At 34.8% G+C, this 18428-nt stretch overlaps 1 protein-coding gene across 4 annotated transcripts in view; it reads left to right on the forward strand.

Annotated features, from left to right (window-relative positions):
- Positions 1 to 18428, forward strand: part of LOC136027171 (dnaJ homolog subfamily C member 10-like) — a 48590-nt gene that overhangs the window by 11549 nt on the left and 18613 nt on the right. For all 4 annotated transcript variants that reach the window (XM_065704170.1, XM_065704171.1, XM_065704172.1 and 1 more), the window contains exons 4-6: positions 3804 to 4015; positions 12221 to 12427; positions 14362 to 14574. In XM_065704170.1, coding sequence (XP_065560242.1) covers positions 3804 to 4015; positions 12221 to 12427; positions 14362 to 14574 — 632 coding nt within the window. The remainder of the gene's footprint in view (positions 1 to 3803; positions 4016 to 12220; positions 12428 to 14361; positions 14575 to 18428) is intronic.

Raw genomic sequence — 18428 nt, forward strand, 5'->3', positions numbered from 1 at the left:
CTATGTTAGCATTTTAAAACAAAACACTGTATGCAGCCCACATTTTTCTAAAATGGCAATCTTTTTTCACAATAGTTTTTAACCAGGAGTTTTCAACTTGTTTATGAGGCTAATATCAAACAGTTCGTGGCAACGAAGTGTAAATAAGGAGCGATGCGGCTCAATAGTAATCGAAACTCTAAAAAAAACTGAATTTTAATACCGATAAATATATCAAAAGAATTGGATTTTTATGTTGATTTTAAATATATTCGATAAAATTTACGAGCCTGAAAAAATTTGCCTGGATCTTCCAAAAGAGGGGGTGGGTAAACACCCCCTAAAAGTAGAAAAATCTTAATGAAAGTCACACCATTAGATTCAGCGTATCAGAGAACCTATATTTCAGAGGTTTCAACCTCCTATCCGCAAAAATTTGGAATTTTCTATTTTTGGGCAGAAGAAAAATCACTGATACGTGTTTATTTGTTTGTTTTCTTTTCCCAGGGGTGATCTTATCAACCCAGTGGTCCTAGAATATCGGGGGGGGGGGCTCATTCGAACGGAAATTAACAGTTCTAGTGCCCTTTTTAAGTGACCAGAAAGATTGGAGGGCAACTAGGCAACCTCCCCGCCCTATTCCCCCCAAATTCGTCCGATCAAAATTTTGACATAGCCATTTTGTTCATCATAGTTTAAGGGCATAATAACTATGCCTCTGGATATAACAAGACCCCCCCCACAGCACCAGTGGAAAGGTCTTTTAAGCTATAAAATTTGCCCATTGTTTACGTATAGTATTTGTTATTGGGAAGTATGCATAGATTTTTGGGTTGGGACGAATCTTCTGCTGGGGGTTTTTCTATGGGGAAATTTTCCATGGGGAGGGAAGTTTCCAGGGGAGGTGAACTTGTTAGGGGAAATTTTACACTGGGGAATTTGCCAGAATTCCTGTACATTTTTTTTTTAATGTCTTGCTTTCTTTTTTCCGTCTCAATTTTACGCACGGAGATGTTACGGCTAATTGTCCGGAGTAAATTTTCACCGAGATTGAATTGTCTAAAGGATATTTTCGTGGGGAGGGGGATTTCTCCGTGGAGGTGGGACCAAATTTACTGGCATTATTTGTAAAACGATCAGAAATAAAATAAAAACAGGTTTTTTTCAACTGAAAGTAAGGAGCAACATTAATACTTAAAACGAACAGAAATTATTACAAATGCGAAGGGGGTTGCCCTTTCCTCAACACTTCGCTCTTTACGTTAAAGTTTGACTTTTGTCCCAATTTTTTAAGAATGATTCCTGAAATACAAGGGTTGTTTAATTAGAACAATAAGAAGCTTTTTTAAAATTATTAAAAAAAGCTTTAGTGTAAAGAGCGAGGTGTTGAGGAGGGGGGCAATCTTCTTCATATACGAAATAATTTCTGTTCGTTCTACGTTTTAATGTTGCTCCTTACTTTCTGTTGAAAAATTTTTTTTCGTATATTTAATAATATATTGGAGTTTGGATGATTTTAAAACTTCAGGGTGCAAGAATAGGTTAAGACTAAGTCGCTTAAACTAGAATAAATAGAGGTAAAGAGGTAATGCTGGTAGCGAGAAGATTGGTCAAATAGTTTTCTTAACAAATAGTTTGGTAGCATTGTAAGTAAAGATGGTGGATGAAGTTAAGATGTAAAAAGTAGAATATCAAGGTGTTCTTTGAAGCTGAAAAAGGTTTGGAAGAATAGGAGTCTGTAAACCGAAACTACAATATAGGAAACTGCGGTAGTAACAGTCGTCAGGTATGGTTCAGAAGCATATCTATATATATAAAAATAAGTTGTCTGTGTGTCGAGTGACGTCATGTTTGTGTGTCGACTGACGTCATGTTTGTCGACTGACGAAATTACAGACCGGGACATCGGGACACAAATGACGACCGGGACACCAAGACATAGGGAATGTAAATGACGACCGGGACACTCAAAGAGAAAGCGACCGGGACACACGGAATGTTCGATTAGCAATCACCATCAACAACGCACCGGGACACAAATGACGACCGGGACACAGGGAAACAACAACAACGGAGACGCCGGGGGCACAGGGGGATATATAAATGACGACGGGGACACAGGGAATGTTCTATTAGCAATCACCATCAACAAAGCTCAAGGGCAATCATTAGAATAATGAGGTACAGATCTGAATACAGATTGTTTTTCCCATGGACAATTGTATGTTGCATGTTCAAGAGTCGGTAAACCTGACAATCTATTTATATGCACAGACAATGGGACAGCCAAGAATGTTGTATATTTGCAAGTTTTACGTAGTTAAATATATATATATATATATATATATATATATATATATATATATATATATATATATATATATATATATATATATATATATATATATACATATATATATATCCATATTCACAGGTGGGACACAGGGACACAACTACAATGGCGCGTAACGACTTGCGCGCGCGGGGGGGCTTGGGGGGGGTGCGAAGCGCCCCCACCAACTAGGTATAATATATATATATATATATATATATATATATATATATATATATATATATATATATATATATATATATATATATATATATATATATATTTATATATATATGTATATTAAGTGGCGCGGGCTACATGGTAGGTTTTTCTCCAGAGTATTGGGGGGAAACTGCCACCCTCGTCGAAACGACGCCACCGCCTTGGTTGATAAAAATGAATTTTTTCATGTTTCTCAATTCCCTGTAAATTACCTATATATATATATATATATATATATATATATATATATATATATATATATATATATATATATATATATATTTATATATATAGATTTATATATATATATATATATATATATATATATATATATATATATATGTATATATATACATATATATATATATATATATATATATATATATATATATATATATATATATATATATATATATATATATATATATATATATATATATATATACATATATATATATATATATATATATATATATATATATATATATATATATATATATATGTACATCATGAGAAACATGAAAAGATTCATTTTCATCAATCAAGGCGGTGGCGCCTTGAACTACTATGTAGTTCAAAAACTACTAAAACTACTACTTATTCAAAAATAGTACAACTACTATGTAGCCCATGCCACTTGCCTATTTGGATATTGACCCCTCTTGTCTCTCCTCATCTATAAAAATGCTGGAGCTTCTCCCCTGAATCAAAGGCGAGTAACGCCAATTTGTGTTAATTGATTCTCTACCAGCACTATAACTGCTCACGGTCTGGTGTAGCGAATAGTATAATTTTTTACAAAAAATTAAAAATTTTATGAAAGTAAAGTGTCTATGTTTGCCTTACCTCCTCTTGTTCGTCCAAAGGCTCACAAGCTTTCAATAAAGAGCCTTTGACCATCTCGTAGGTACGTAGTAGCGTAGGTATCTTCCCACTGCGATTATGCTTGCGTCGATATCATGTGTGTATGGCTTGTATACGCTCGAAGCGTATATCACAGTTTTCCCTGTTATCTTGTGCTCTCTGGTTAACACTGGAGACGTATGTTGAATAATCTGAATAATGCTGAAATGCAAATTAATTGTCCTACGTACCGCCATCCTTGTTTTTAGATTACATTAGATATCTTTGTATTACTAATAATCATATATGTACATGGGGGAGTGCTCTATCCCTCCCCATCTTCGGCGGTCGAATATTCTACTCCTATATGTTTACTTTTGTTTGGTTGATCAGGAGCTTTCTTTTTGATTCATTCATTTATTTACAGTTCAATCAGTTACGTCTTCTGATGACTATTGGTTTGTTAACTTTTATTCTCCTGGCTGTTCTCATTGTCACACTATTGCCCCGATATGGAGAGAATTTGCTGTACGAATGGACGGGGTTATACGAGTTGGTGCTGTTAATTGCCAAGAATACTGGGATATTTGCACCAATAATGGGATCAGATCCTACCCATCTCTAATATTTTACCCGTCTGTAAGTAAATAGTGTGACATAACTTCATTCCCCCTTTTTAATAGCAATATTATTGGTGTAGTCAATTAATGGACAAAACTGTTCATGCAATTCTCATATCTATTCAACTTAATAATATATATATATATATATACTAGTATATATATTGCTTAATAGTATATATATATATATATATATATATATATATATATATATATATATATATATATATATATATATATATATATATATATATATATATATATATATATATATATATATATATTTATAAAACTAACACCAGACAGAGAGCAGAAGAGATGTCTTTTCTAATTGGCTTGGTGATGGGGTAGAATTATCTGTCGTAGCTCCCTTTTTTATTGTTTTAGAGAAATATTCTGTGAGATTAAGGAGCTAAAATTTACCAATCTGAAGAAGGGAAAGTTACCCAGTGAAAATTAAATAGCCGTAGTAGGAGTAGAGGGCCATGTATTATTGAAACCGATATTTAGCTAATGGGAAGTTTTGAAGTACCAAGGACAGTAAAATGAAAACTAATTCTTTAAATCGGTCAAGTGAAAACTAACGCAACCATATGGGTCATTAAAAATTGTGAAAACCAGGAATTCAATTTTTAAGGAAAACGAGCTTCAATTTGTAACTTTATTCTGGAAGCTTTATATATTTTTTCTACGAACTTTATTTCTTTTTTATTTTTTCTATTTCATTTTTTATTTTTTCTATTTTATTTCTACGAACTTTATTCGTAGAAAATTTTAAAAATAAAGAACATGTGTTACTAATCAGTAGAAAATGAACCAAAAAACTAAATTTGTTTATAACCTTAGAATGTCTTGCTTTCTTGATTATTCCGGTAAAAGAGTAGTTAAGACCTAGTTCAGCAAAGCTCTTTTCCTTGAAAAATTAGTTTAGGTCATGCTTCTTGAAAAGAGCTTGGCCAGGATTGGCCTGTTATTGATGCTACTAGAATTTTTTGTGCTCCAGGACCTTTAACTATAAAGCAGTTTACAGGTAAACATTGTTGACTCTAAAAGAAAGTATCAAATTTTAGCCTATTGCTAGTTTTGCAGAATCAATGACTTCCTCTTGATATTTTATGTAGACTTGGGTAAGATACCCAGTAGGCTGTGTGATTTGCTTGAATATTTTAACTTATATCTACCTCATACTTATTATATAATAGTGCCTATATCCTTTATACTGTTTTCTTGTATTTTAAATACAAAACACTTTGACAAACAGCATCAATTAGCCTACTATCTTGCCATATGAGATATGCATTTATTAAAAAAGAAAATAAACACTATTTGCCTGCCAAGAAAGGCAATAAGCTTGGAAGCCATAATATAGATAATTTGATTCAGAGCTGCTAAGAGAGGACAGGGCAACCAGGGCTGGTTGCCCTGGGTGGCAATGCAGAGAGTTCACCTGTTTTGATCAGATTTGTCCTTTTTTTGGCACTATTAACCCTAGGAACAATTGTGATTGCGTTTGAACAGTAGATGGTATGCCATTTTGGGCTGTTTCAGACTAGATTTCTTCTTGTTTGAATAATAAACAAGTTTTGCTCACAATAAAGCATGATGGCAAAAATTACAGTTCCAACAATTCTTGACAGGAAATATTACAAAAGTATAATAGCTCAGCATCCTGAGCTATTATAGCATCCAGACGTTTATTTGTTTGTTTATTTGTTTGTTTGTTTTTTTCCCCAGGGGTGATCATATCGTTCCAGTGGTCCTAGGATGTTGCGAGAGGGCTCATTCTAACGGAGATGAAAAGTTTTAGTGCCCTTTTTAAGTGACCGAAAAAATTGGAGGGCACCTAGGCCCCCTCCCACTCTAATTATTTTCCCGAAGGCAACGGATCAAAATTCTGAGATAGCCATTTAGATAGCATTCTATTAGCCATTTTGGTTGGGGGAGGGGTTGAGAAGGGGGGACATGTTGGGGGAGCTTTCCATGGAGGAATTTGTCATGGGGGAAGAAAATTTCCATGAACGAAGCTCAGGATTTTCTAGCATTATTAAAAAAAAACAATGAAAAAATAAATATGAATAAGTTTTTTCAGCTGGAAGTAAGGAGCAGCATTAAAACTTAAAACGAACTGAAATTATTACGCATATGAGGTTCTCACCTCCTCCTATTACCTCGCTCTTTACGCTAAAGTATTTTTAGTAATTTCAACTATTTATTCTACGGCTTTGGTGATTCAGGGGTCATTCTTAATGAATTGGGACAAAATTTAAGCTTTAGTGTAAAGAGCGAGGTACTGATGAGGGGGGTGAACCCCTCATATATGTAATAAAAACATGAGAATACAAAAGTTCTTTACGTAAGCTAATTTATAAGTTACGTATATCTTTTACTAATAAGAACATTCGTAAAAAAATTGAAGTTCTAGTTGCCTTATTAAGTAAACCAAAAAATCGGAGGGCAACTAGGCTTCCTCCCCCGTTCATTTTTTTCTCGAAATCATTCGATCAAAACTATGAGAAAGCCATTTAGCCAAAAAAAAACAACAAATATGCAAATTTCGTTTTAATTATTCCTCTGCGGAGAGCCAAAATAAAAACATGCATTGATTCAAAAGCGTTCAGAAATTAAATACAAAAAACAAGTTTTTTTAACTGAAAGTAAGGAGTGGCATTAAAACTTAAAACGAACAGAAATTACTTCGTCTACGAAACGGGCTGCTTCCTCATCAACGCCCCGCTCTTTACGTTAAAGCTTTTCACTGTTTTAAAAAGTAGAGGGAAGAGAAAGAGTCAAACTTTAGCGTGAAGAGCGGGGCGTTGATGAGGAAGCAGCCCCTTTCATATACGAAGTAATTTCTGTTCGTTTTAAGTTTTAATGTCGCTCCTTTCTTTCAGTAAAAAAAACTTGTTTTTTTATTGAATGTATGCAATGAACAAATTGCATAACTTGTAGTCCTTGCCCTGAGGTCTCGAGGGGGGGAGCATCCCCAAATGCATAATTACTGAACCTTTCTACAATGCTAAAAAAATAGATGTCTCAAAACTTTGTTTGGATGTTTGCTATGGAAAATGATGGGCCTGGGGGAGGGGGGGGGGTCTTTCAAATCATTTTGACTCGTATAAAGAGCACTATAACTTCCAATTTATAATCAAATGAACCCATCTGAATTTAATAATAAATGAATTAAATTCCCACAAAAACCTTGTATGCCCCCAGGGCAAAACTTAAAGCCCTTGCCCCAGGGCTCTGGGGATTTGGGCCAACCCTGGAGGCATTATTATATGTTTTATGGACTATTTTAAACAAAATTACCATCGCACAATTCCAATCAGATATATTTGGTGAAAAGAGGGGTAGTTGGGGGGGGGGTTAGTTTACCTCCCTCACTATTTACTCTTAAAAGAGAACTAGAACATCCAACTTCAACCAAATGAGCCACCTCTAAAGTTTATACAATCATCCCTTCCATAAATGTGTGTGTGGGAGGGAGGGGGGATAGCTGCCCTCCGATCACTTTGACTCTTAAAAAGGGCACTAGAGCTTCGGATTACCATCCCAATGGGCCCCCCTCCGAAGTCTATATGACCACGTTTTCTATAAAAAACCTTATGTGCCACTAGGGCGTAACTTACAACCCTTGCCCTTCGGGCTGGGGTATTTGTCATCCTCAAAGACATAATTTCCGGACCTTTCAACTATGTTGAACAAAATGGCTATCTCAAAATTTTGATTGGACGTATAATGGGAAATGTTGGAAGTGAGAGGAGTTCCGATCACTTTCGACTAATAACAAGAGCTAAGAGCTCATATGGCCTTTGTGACGAGGTCGGAAGAGCCAAGAGCTCATTTGGTATGAGCTCTAGCAAAATTCTAAGAAGCAATAGATTTATTTAAAAGGAAATTCAGAGGCTTAATACCGATCGGGATTTAAAATAAGAGCTCTGAGTCACGAGGTCCCTCTAAATATCAAAATTCATCAAGATCCGATAACCCACTCGTAAGTTAAAAATACCTCAATTTTTCTAATTTTTCCTCTCCCTTCAGCCCACCAGATAGTCGAATCGGGGAAAACGACTTTATCAAGTTAATTTGTGCACCTCCCTGACACGCCTACCAATTTTCATCGTCCTAGCACGTCCAGAAGCACCAAACTGGCCAAAGTACTGAACCCTACCCCCCAACTCCCCCAAAGAGAGCGGATCCAGTCCGGTTACGTCAATCACGTATCTACCACATTTGCTTATTCTACCCACCAAGTTTCATCCCGATCTCTCCACTCTAAGCGTTTTCCAAGATTTCCGGTTTCCCCCTCCAACTCCCCCCAATGTCAACAGATCTAGTCAGGATTTGAAATAAGAGCTCTGAGACATGATTTCCTTCTAAATATCAAATTTCATTAAGATCTGGTCACCCGTTCTTAAGTTAAACATACCTCATTTTTTTCCAATTTTTCCAAATTAACAACCCCCAGCTCCCCCCAAAGAGAACGGATCCGTTGCAATTATGTCAATCACGTATCTATAACTTGTGCTTATTCTTCCCATCAAGTTTCATCTCCAAGCGGTTTCGAAGATTTCCGGTTTTCAAGATTTCTGTTTCCCCCCGTAAACCTTCTATGTCCCCAGATCCGATTCGAATTGAAAATGGAGCATCTCTGACATAAGATTCTTCTATATATCAAGTTCCATTAAGATCCGATCACCCATTCGTAAGATACCTCGATTTTCACATTTTCCAAGAATTCCGTTTTCCCTCTCAAACTCCCCCCAATGCCACCGGATCTGGTCGGGATTTAAAATGAGAGTTATAAAGCACAAGATCCTTCTAAATATCGAATTTCATTAAGATCTGATCACCCGTTCGTAAGTTGCAAATACCTCATTTTTTCTAATTTTTCCGAATTACTCCCCCCCCCCATCTCCACCGAAGAGAGTGGATCCAGTTCAATTATGTCAGTCACGTATCTTGGACTTGTGCTTATTCTTCTCATCAAATTTCATCCTGATCTTTCCGCTTGAAGCGTTTTCCAAGATTTCCGGTCTCCCTCCCCCAATGACACGGGATCCGGTCGGAATTTAAAATAAGAGATCTCAGTTACGAGGTCCTTCTAAATATGAAATTTCATCAAGATCCGATTACCCCTTCGTAAGTTAAAAATTCCTCATTTTTTCTAATTTTTCAGAATTAATCCTCCCTCCCCCCAACTCCCCCAAAGAGAGCGGATCCGTTCCGGTTATGTCAATCACGTATTTAGGACTTGTGCCTGTTTTTACCACCAAGTTTTACCACGATCCCTCCACTCTAAGCGTTTTCCAATATTTTAGGCCCCCCCCAACTCCCCCAGTGTCACCGGATCCGGTCGGGATTTAAAATAAGACCTCTGAGACACAATATCCTTCCATATATCAAATTTCATTAAGATCCAATCACCTGTTCGTAAGTTAAAAATACTTCATTTTTTCTAATTTTTCCTATTTAACCGTCCCCCACTCCCACCCCCAGATGATCGAATTGGGAAAACGACAATTTCCAATTTAATCTGATCTGGTTCCTGATACGCCTGCCAAATTTCATCGTCCTAGCTTACCTAGAAGTGCCTAAACTAGCAAAACCGGGACAGACAGACAGACAGACCGACCGACTGACAGAATTTGCGATCGCTATATGACACTTGGTAGATATCAAGTGCCATAAAAAGGGAACTAGTCCTCTCAATTTTCAATCGAATGAACATTTTTGGAAGTTTCTACGCCAACGCTTTCTATAAAAGCCTTATATGCCCCAAGGCATAACTTACAACCCTTGTCCTGAGGACTGTAAGGGGGGGGGGTGTCATCTTAAAAGATATAATTTCCAGACCTTTCAACTACGTTGGACAAAAATGGCTATATCAAAATTTTGATCGGAAGCGTTTGGGGAGATTATGGGTGTAGGGGGCATTCGCCCTCTGATCACTTTCGACTGTTAAAAAGGGCACTAGCCCTCTCAATTTCCAGTTGAATGAGCCCTTTTTGAAGTTTGTATGACAACGCTTTCTATGAAAACTCTATATGCCCCCAGGGTATAACTTACAACTTTTGCCCAGAGGGCTGTGGGGGGTTATTATCCTCAAAGACATGATTTCTGGCCCTTTCAACTACGTTGAACAAAAATGACTAGCTCAAAATTTTGATTGGATGGGTTTGGGGAAAAGATTGGCGTGGGAGGGCGGCTAGTTGCCCTCCAATCACTTTTGACTGCTAAATGGACACTAGCCCTTTCAATTTCCGATCGAATGAGCCATTTTTGAAGTTTCTACGACAGCTTCTTCGATACAAAGTCTAAGACAAATACACAAACCAAAAAATAAATAAATGAAATAAATTAATAATAACATTGTGCCAAGATCGTTCTTTACTTAGGCGGCACTATTGGGCTGCCTGTGGTTATTATGCATTGAGTCAATATGTATCTCACTTTGGGGCAAAATCCGGAAAAGCAAGACTTTTTCTATGACCTCTATTGTTCATAGTACAAAAATCTTTATCATTGAAACCAACATTTGCTTCTACAAACTGGAAAAAAAATTGCTGGGCAAGCTATAAAGGGGTATAGCTAGAGCGGAACAAAATCGGTAGTTTTTTAAATTTCAATGATTTTATATAGAATGTATGAGTTAAATAGTCTGTTCCGTGAATCACCGGGGTCTAAGGCCACTGTAAAAGTTTCCACAAGGACAAGTAACTTTGTATGCACCGTTGCCTTGGATTCAATCTGTCTTATCTCTTCCAGAAATCCGAAAATTATGTATGGTTTTCTAGTTTGATGCAACTCAGGATATCAATTATCATTTTTAACGAATTTTTTTTTCCAGTTTTTTTTTTTTAACTCAGAACCAGTACAGAAGATAAAATCTTGTAGTGGTTATTCGCCTTTGGTTCTATACCTTCAGTGTCTGTATTTTCGATGTGTTTTTTTTTGTCCCTTTTTAATATCTTGTTAATGAACTTGATCGAATATGTATTGGAAAATTAAATGTCTCTGTAGTATAGAAACTCCAAATTAATATAACCCGAAGAAACCTTATCAACTACAGTAGCTACTGTCCCGTTTTCCTACTGATGCTGGATGACATGAGTTGAAGTTTCAATATTCATCTTTGGGCTTAGATATTTCTATTTATTGGGAGTCTGATCTTCTTATCTGAATAATTAAAAATTCCAAAAAAAGGCAGATCTTCTTTCAGCTCAAGGGCAAGTTATGTACTCGAAACTCAAGTACTTATTAGGTACAGTTTTGTCCAGGTTCTTCATACTTGAAACTTGATACAAATTTGAAGATTATCGGCGCTTAATTATAATTGTAACCTACTTAATGCCTACATTTAGTAAAATGTCGACCAATACTTCATTCAGTTAACTTGTTAACTTTCTGTTTCATTTTTCGTCGAACCTATGCTTTTACGTGGTATTTTTTCTTAATTATTTATTTATCTATTTTTACTAACATCCTCCCTGAAAGCGGGTGAAAAATATAAAACAAAAAAACATGTCCCAAAAAGTCTTTATTTGCTCTCAGGCCTAGCACTGTTGTCTTCTTCTTAGAAATGCCGGTTTAAATAAGAATTTGTGGAAATAAGTATGATATCAGTTTATGGGTGCCTTAGACTATCTTCTCTTACTTTTTCAATTTAAATAAATAAAGAACAGTGACATACTCCTTTTTGGGCCCTTCCCTTCATAACTGTATTATTGTCGGTTTTCGCACCCAAAAGTGAAGGTTGTTTCTCACACTTTCATAATTTTGATACGTTTTTTCTATTTAAATCATAGTTTTAAAAATCCTTTCTTGCGAATACTTTTTTCTTTCTTTTTTTTTGGGGGGGGGGGATAAATGGAAGCTTGCAAAAACTGCAGTGAATAACTGTATAATGTAATTTTATTCAGGTATGCAACATAAAATAATATCATGTATTCTTCGAGCTAGGGTACTGAAACAAGATTTTATCTCGTTCATGGCCCGCCTCCACTATCTTTTGTGAAGTAAAAAGGCCCTGTGGATGCCAGTAGTGCATAAATATGCATCAGAGATTATTGTTTTTACTTCTTAACCTAATGTGGAAGCACTGTGAGATGCGCCCCTTGGTTTTGCGCACTATTTTAGATCTTAAAGTTCCCGTTTGCGCCCTTTTTTGCATTAACCCAGGAAGCAGCTATTCCTTGCCTTTGCTTTTCATGTATACTTTCAGGGCCAACAGTATTCTGGTGACCGCACAGTTGAAGATCTAGAAGATTTTATTTTATCAGCTCTGCCGCGCCTAGTCATTCAAGTGAATAGCAAGGAGCAATTTAGTGAAGATGAAGATGAAACAATGTACCTCTTATTCTTTTGTCAAGACAGGGACGATGAAGATTGCCCAAGTGATAGAACAAAATACAAAATGGCTATTCTACTGGTAATTTTTTTTTTTAATCGGGCCCTTTCTTGCTTTTTTTTCTACAAGTTTTCTACCAGCTGAGCCCTCAGTCCAGCAACTGATGCTTTTAAGGAAATAAGACACAACGATTTTTAAATCCCACTTACGATTGCTACCTTACTACATAACCATACCCTCTACCCTTGAAAGGCCTAATTTCAATTTTGTTCTCAATTATTAATTTTGTTTATTGAAGAACGCAGTGTTTTTCATTCCAAAGAAACCTGCTCTGAACTCAAAGTTCAGCTATTTCATAACACCACAAATTTTGGACAAAGTTATCTACTGTCAGGATGTATCTTTGGGTGACCTCATTCACTGAAAAAAAAAAGGGGTTTGAAGTTCAACAAAAATTTTTTCTTATGTTTAATCATGCTACAGAAATTTTCCCGTGAAGTACGATCTTAAATATTCATATTTCTTGTCTCGAATTTAAATGAAAAAAATGCCAAAAAATGTTGTTTTACTTTTATTGCTACACTGTAATTATTCCATGAGCAAAACGAGATTAAAAAATTCCTGTAATATTCTACCATTGCTCCAAAGTATTGATTATAATCTAAAACTATTTGTGCATAAATTTTGTGTGCATTTTGTAGGTAAGTAAGTTCAACATGTTTCCTTGTTTTTTGCTTCCGCTTTTTTCTGTTTTAATTCCAATATTTGATTCTAATTTCTATTGAACGTATTATCTTAAATGGCACCATAGTCCAATTTATTATGATGTTAAAATATTTCATCCAAACTATTTTCATTAATAAAACTATTTTCATTAATATGCTGAGAATTATATTTTTCTACTGGAAATTGTATAAATCTTGATAATTTCAGGAATTTGTTGCTTCAAACACGAATCACAGTTTCAACAAAAAAATTGTTTTTTTTTTACTTGTTTAAACTCCAGCAAAACATTTTGTTAGATTTTTTTTTTTTTTTTTTTTTTTTTTTTTTTTTTTTTTTTTACAGTATATCTCCATCATTTCTGGAAATGGTTGATTTCATCGCAGTTTCACTATCTGTCTGAAAATTGCAGTAAAAGTTCTGTTTTAACCTTTATTTCCATGTTTTAAAGAAGAGAATCATACACCTTTCCCATTTGAGAGTGAAGTCCTTTCGTTCGCTTCATTTGTAGATACAGAAGATAAAAACCACCAAGAAGTATCTGGACACACCCTGGGTAGCCTGGGGGAGGTGTAAGGGAGAGGCTAGCTAAATTTCTTTCACGGAATAGGTCTGGCTCTCATCAGAAGTACATTTTAAGACCAAATTTCTGCAATTGTCTTGATTACGATGATTCCTGTAATAAAAAAAAAAGATCGGGGGGGGGGGGGGGGTAAGAAATTTTCTGAATAAGAGCTGGTAAGCATTTTATTGATATAAGTCAAACCCTAGTCATCGTTTTTGCTGGTGTGAAATCCAACCAAAGACATCGAATAAGAGTTTTGTCTGGCTTGGTTAATATCTTTATGTACGTTTAATTATTATTTTTTATAATTCCATATTACTCTAGGAGCGAATCTTAGACTTCTGACAAAGGGTCAGTTAGAGCATTCTAAGCATCTTTTGGGCTGCCAAAAGAGTTTTAAATCATGTCATACTAATTGATGTTTTATGCTTGTTACAATTCTTTGTACGGTTCTTATGGAGGAAGTCTCCTTTCTATTTAATAATAGCTTTCTCTCCCTCACGTCTTTCTTTTGCACTCTCCCACCGTCTTTCTATCCCATGTCCGTCCCTCTTCCCTCTATCCTTTCTCTTCATTTTCGTTTTAGGCACCACTGTGTTTTTGGTTTTTGTTGTATTCTAAGTGAAGACGGTGAATTATCTTTACAGTCATAATTTAATGATGTCCCTTTCCTGCTTTTCTTGTTTTTTTGTCGATATTATTTACTAATGTTGTAATTCTTTTTAAGGATGGACTTGTTAGAGTGGGACTCGTTTACTGTTCTGTTTCAAAAGAACTTTGCCGATCTATAGGAATTGAATCCGGAACTGCCTTTTTTCCCACGAAGATTTTTTCTGCAAAGAATGTCCAAAGAATTTCTAGTCTGAATTTTCGAGATATCTCGAACGAAGTATATGATCTTTTACCGAAACCTAGGATTCTTTCGTCTGAAGATTTAGAGGTAAATTTTGCTTTCAATTCCATTTTTATATGGCAAGATTGTATAATCTACTCAATTACGGGCTTAATCATAAATAAACGTCGGGGGTTATTGAGAGAAAGGAGATGTATCTAATTTCAACTACAATGTACCAAAGATTCGATGAAGAAATAAAAAAATTAAAATGAAAAGTATAAGAACGACTAACATTTCAAAAAAGATGCTTAAAGATAATGTGGCTCTAGTCTGAAAATGTCGATCTCAGATTCAATGTATTTCTCAAAGGGAAACGAAAAAAAAGAAAATGCAAGGTTTTTAGATAAATCAAAATAGAAATTCGGTTATGTATTAAAATTTGGTGTTTTCTATCACGCCTTGCAAGTACCCTGTGTGTCCCACACAGGCGAGGAAAAGCGGCGTAGCCATGAATCTGGAAAATGATGTGCTATACGCTTTTTGGGTATGCAATTGCTATGCGAGACTACATGTGCTTTGCTCAACTGGCAAATATATGGGAGAGGCGATGGATCCAAAGTACGGTATTTTAGATAATATTGAGAAGTATGGCCAATGAAGAAAAAATGAGGAAGGATTGATTTTATATATATATATATATATATATATATATATATATATATATATATATATATATATATATATATATATATACATATATATATACATATATATATATAAATATATATATATATATATATATATATATATATATATATATATATATATATATATATATATATATATATATATATATATATACTAGCTGTTGGGGTGGCGCTTCGCGCCACCCCAACACCTAGTTGGTGGGGGCGCTTCGCGCCCCCCCCAAGCCCCCCCGCGCGCGTAAGTCGTTACGCGCCATAATAGTTACGCGCCATTGTAGTTGTGTCCCTATGTCCCACCTGTGAATATAGATATATATATATATATATGGTTTTAACTACGTAAAACTTGCGAATATACAACATTCTTTGCTGTCCCATTGTCTTTGCATATAAATAGATTGTCAGGTTATCCCCCTGTTTCCCCCGGTGTCCCCGTTGTAGTTGTGTCCCTGTGTCCCGGTCGTCATTTATATTCCCTGTGTCCCGCGTCCCGGTCATCATTTGTATCCCGGTGTCCCGGTCTGTATATACATTCGTTTTTTAGTTTTGTTTTTCTCCTTTATTTTTTTCCTTTTTTTTTCTTTTTTAGCTTATTTAGATTTTTAGATTTTTTAGTTTTTTTATTAGTTTTTAGTTTTTATTTCTTTTTAGTTTTTTTGTCCCGGTCGTCATTTATATCCCCCTGTTTCCCCCGGTGTCCCCGTTGTAGTTGTGTCCCTGTGTCCCGGTCGTTATTTATATTCCCTGTGTCCCGGTCGTCATTTGTATCCCGGTGTCCCGGTCTGTATATACATTCGTTTTTTAGTTTTGTTTTTCTCCTTTATTTTTTTCCTTTTTTTTCTTTTTTAGTTTATTTAGATTTTTAGATTTTTTAGTTTTTTTTATTAGTTTTTAGTTTTTTTTTCTTTTTAGTTTTTTTGTAGTTTTTACCTTCTTTTTAGTTTTGTTAATTTTTTTTTTTACTTGTGTCCTGGTCGTCATTTATACTCCCTGTGTCCCGGTGCTTTGTTGATTGCTAATCGAACATTCCTTTTGTCCTGGTCGCTTTCTCTTTGAGTGTCGTCATTTATTTTTTTCTTTTTTAGTTCTTTTAGTTTTTACCTTTTTTAGTTTTTTTTTAGTTTTTAGTTTTTTTAGTTTTTTACCTTTTTTTAGTTTTTTTAGTTTTTTAGCTTTTTTATTTTTTTTATTAGTTTTTAGTTTTTTTGTAGTTTTTGCCTTTTTTTTTAGTTTTTTGTCCTGGTCGCTTTCTCTTTGAGTGTCGTCATTTATTAGTTTTTTCCTTTTTTTTTTAGTTTTTTATTGGTTTTTACCTTTATTTTAGCTTATTTTTCAGTTTTTTCCTTTTTTTTAGTTTTTTTTTATTTTTTATTTTTTTTAGTTTTTTACCTTTTTTTAGTTTTTTTAGTTTTTTTAGTTTTTTAGCTTTTTTACTTTTTTTATTAGTTTTTAGTTTTTTTTTGTAGTTTTTGCCTTTTTTTAGTTTTTTCAGTTTTTTTTTTAGTTTTTTATTGGTTTTTACCTTTATAGTTTTTTTAGTTTTTTAGCTTTTTTATTTTTTTTATTAGTTTTTAGTTTTTTTTGTAGTTTTTGCCTTTTTTTAGTTTTTTCAGTTTTGACGTCACCTAATCCAGTTTTTTCAGGTGACGTCACCTGACACATCCATCCACACATCCATCCACACATCCACAGACAGACAACTTATTTTTATATATATAGATTGTTTAAGCATAGTTTTAGAAATAAAGATGTGATGAGGGGCTGAAAGTGATTCTTGATATACTAATCGATTTCACTCATTATTTTCATATATTGTACATATATATTTCATATATTGGGGTACATATACATATATATTCATACATATTGGCGCAAGACAAAAGCTGGTTGCACCCAATTAAACTACGGCGAGCGTGTAAAAAATTGCTTATTGTTTTCGATGGTTCTTGGTAGGTGGACAAAGTAGAAGGTTAAACAAGGAGGATGGGTAAGTAGAATTAGCCAGCATGTTTGCCATGGCTTTCTTAAAGCTGCAATGAGTTTAACGTAGCAGCAGTACCAGTAATGAATAAATGAAGAACTTCTTTTAATATTAGAATGCTACTGCACCTCTAATTCACCACGAAATCAGTTGAACTTCCTCTGGGTCGAACTGTTTGCTACACTATGTTCGTTCATGTTAGAGAATTATTCGTTTTCATGTGATATTTTTACGTAGAGGGTACTGAAGAAGAGTCTCTGTTTTGTAAAGAATTAAAAACTGCTGCACTATGAAAGCTTAAGACGTTATAGAGATGATAAGTTTAATCCTTGAAAGCAATGGCTTATAATTGAAAAATTCATGGGGAGTGTGTATCGATAGAGCAGTCGATCGAAGTTGGGCTTTCAGACGAAAGTCAAAGAGCATGTATCGCAAACAAAGAGGGTACTGTGCACTATTCACCGATTTACTCTTGCTACCAAGATATCCAAAACCTTAACAAGAGGTATTCGACTCTTTGGTGACAATTATTAATTATATAGGTTCTAGTACTGACGCTCTTCTGTTCAGAGAACTATACAGTAAGAGTAATTCTGATTCTGAAGCTTCTGAAGCTCTTCATTTTTACCCTGCTGACGTATGGTTATCAGAAGGTCATGTTGTTAGCCTTGTCTTTCATTTGAGAAATTGGATCATACAGCTTTCAGAAATGAAAGACAAATACGATTTTATTAGATACTTGGATAATATGACCTAGATCTAAAGAGTAGCTTGTTTATGTGACATCTTGAATCAGCTATATAAGCTAAATTTAAGATTTGAAGGGAAAGAAATTCACATTACAAACTTCAAAGATAATATCTAGGCATTCGTATTAAAAGTGCAAATTTGGTTCTGTAAAGTAACTTTGGAAAATTTGGCATGTTTGAACGCCTTTCACCTAAGCTGAAAATCGGATACGAGAATCGTGGATTATATAAGGAAGAAAATTAACAACCACATCCAATACATTTGAATTTGAAGTTCAACGTATTTCCCGAAAATAGCTGAGAAATAAACTGCTTTAGCTTGAAACTCATTTTATTTATACTTGGATGCCATTGATATTCGTGATGAAGCACAAGATGGATTTTTGTGGCTACAAACTGACTCAGCGCGTGACATATTTCAAGAAAATTTGGTAGCTAAATTGTTGGTTTTTGATGTGTTGCTCGCATCTTCGAGTTTTCATGCTTTAATTCGAGTATTGATGCCATTTGCTTTTCTTACCT

This window comes from Artemia franciscana, chromosome 5 (genome assembly GCF_032884065.1).
Source record: "Artemia franciscana chromosome 5, ASM3288406v1, whole genome shotgun sequence".
Lineage (NCBI taxonomy): Eukaryota > Metazoa > Arthropoda > Branchiopoda > Anostraca > Artemiidae > Artemia > Artemia franciscana.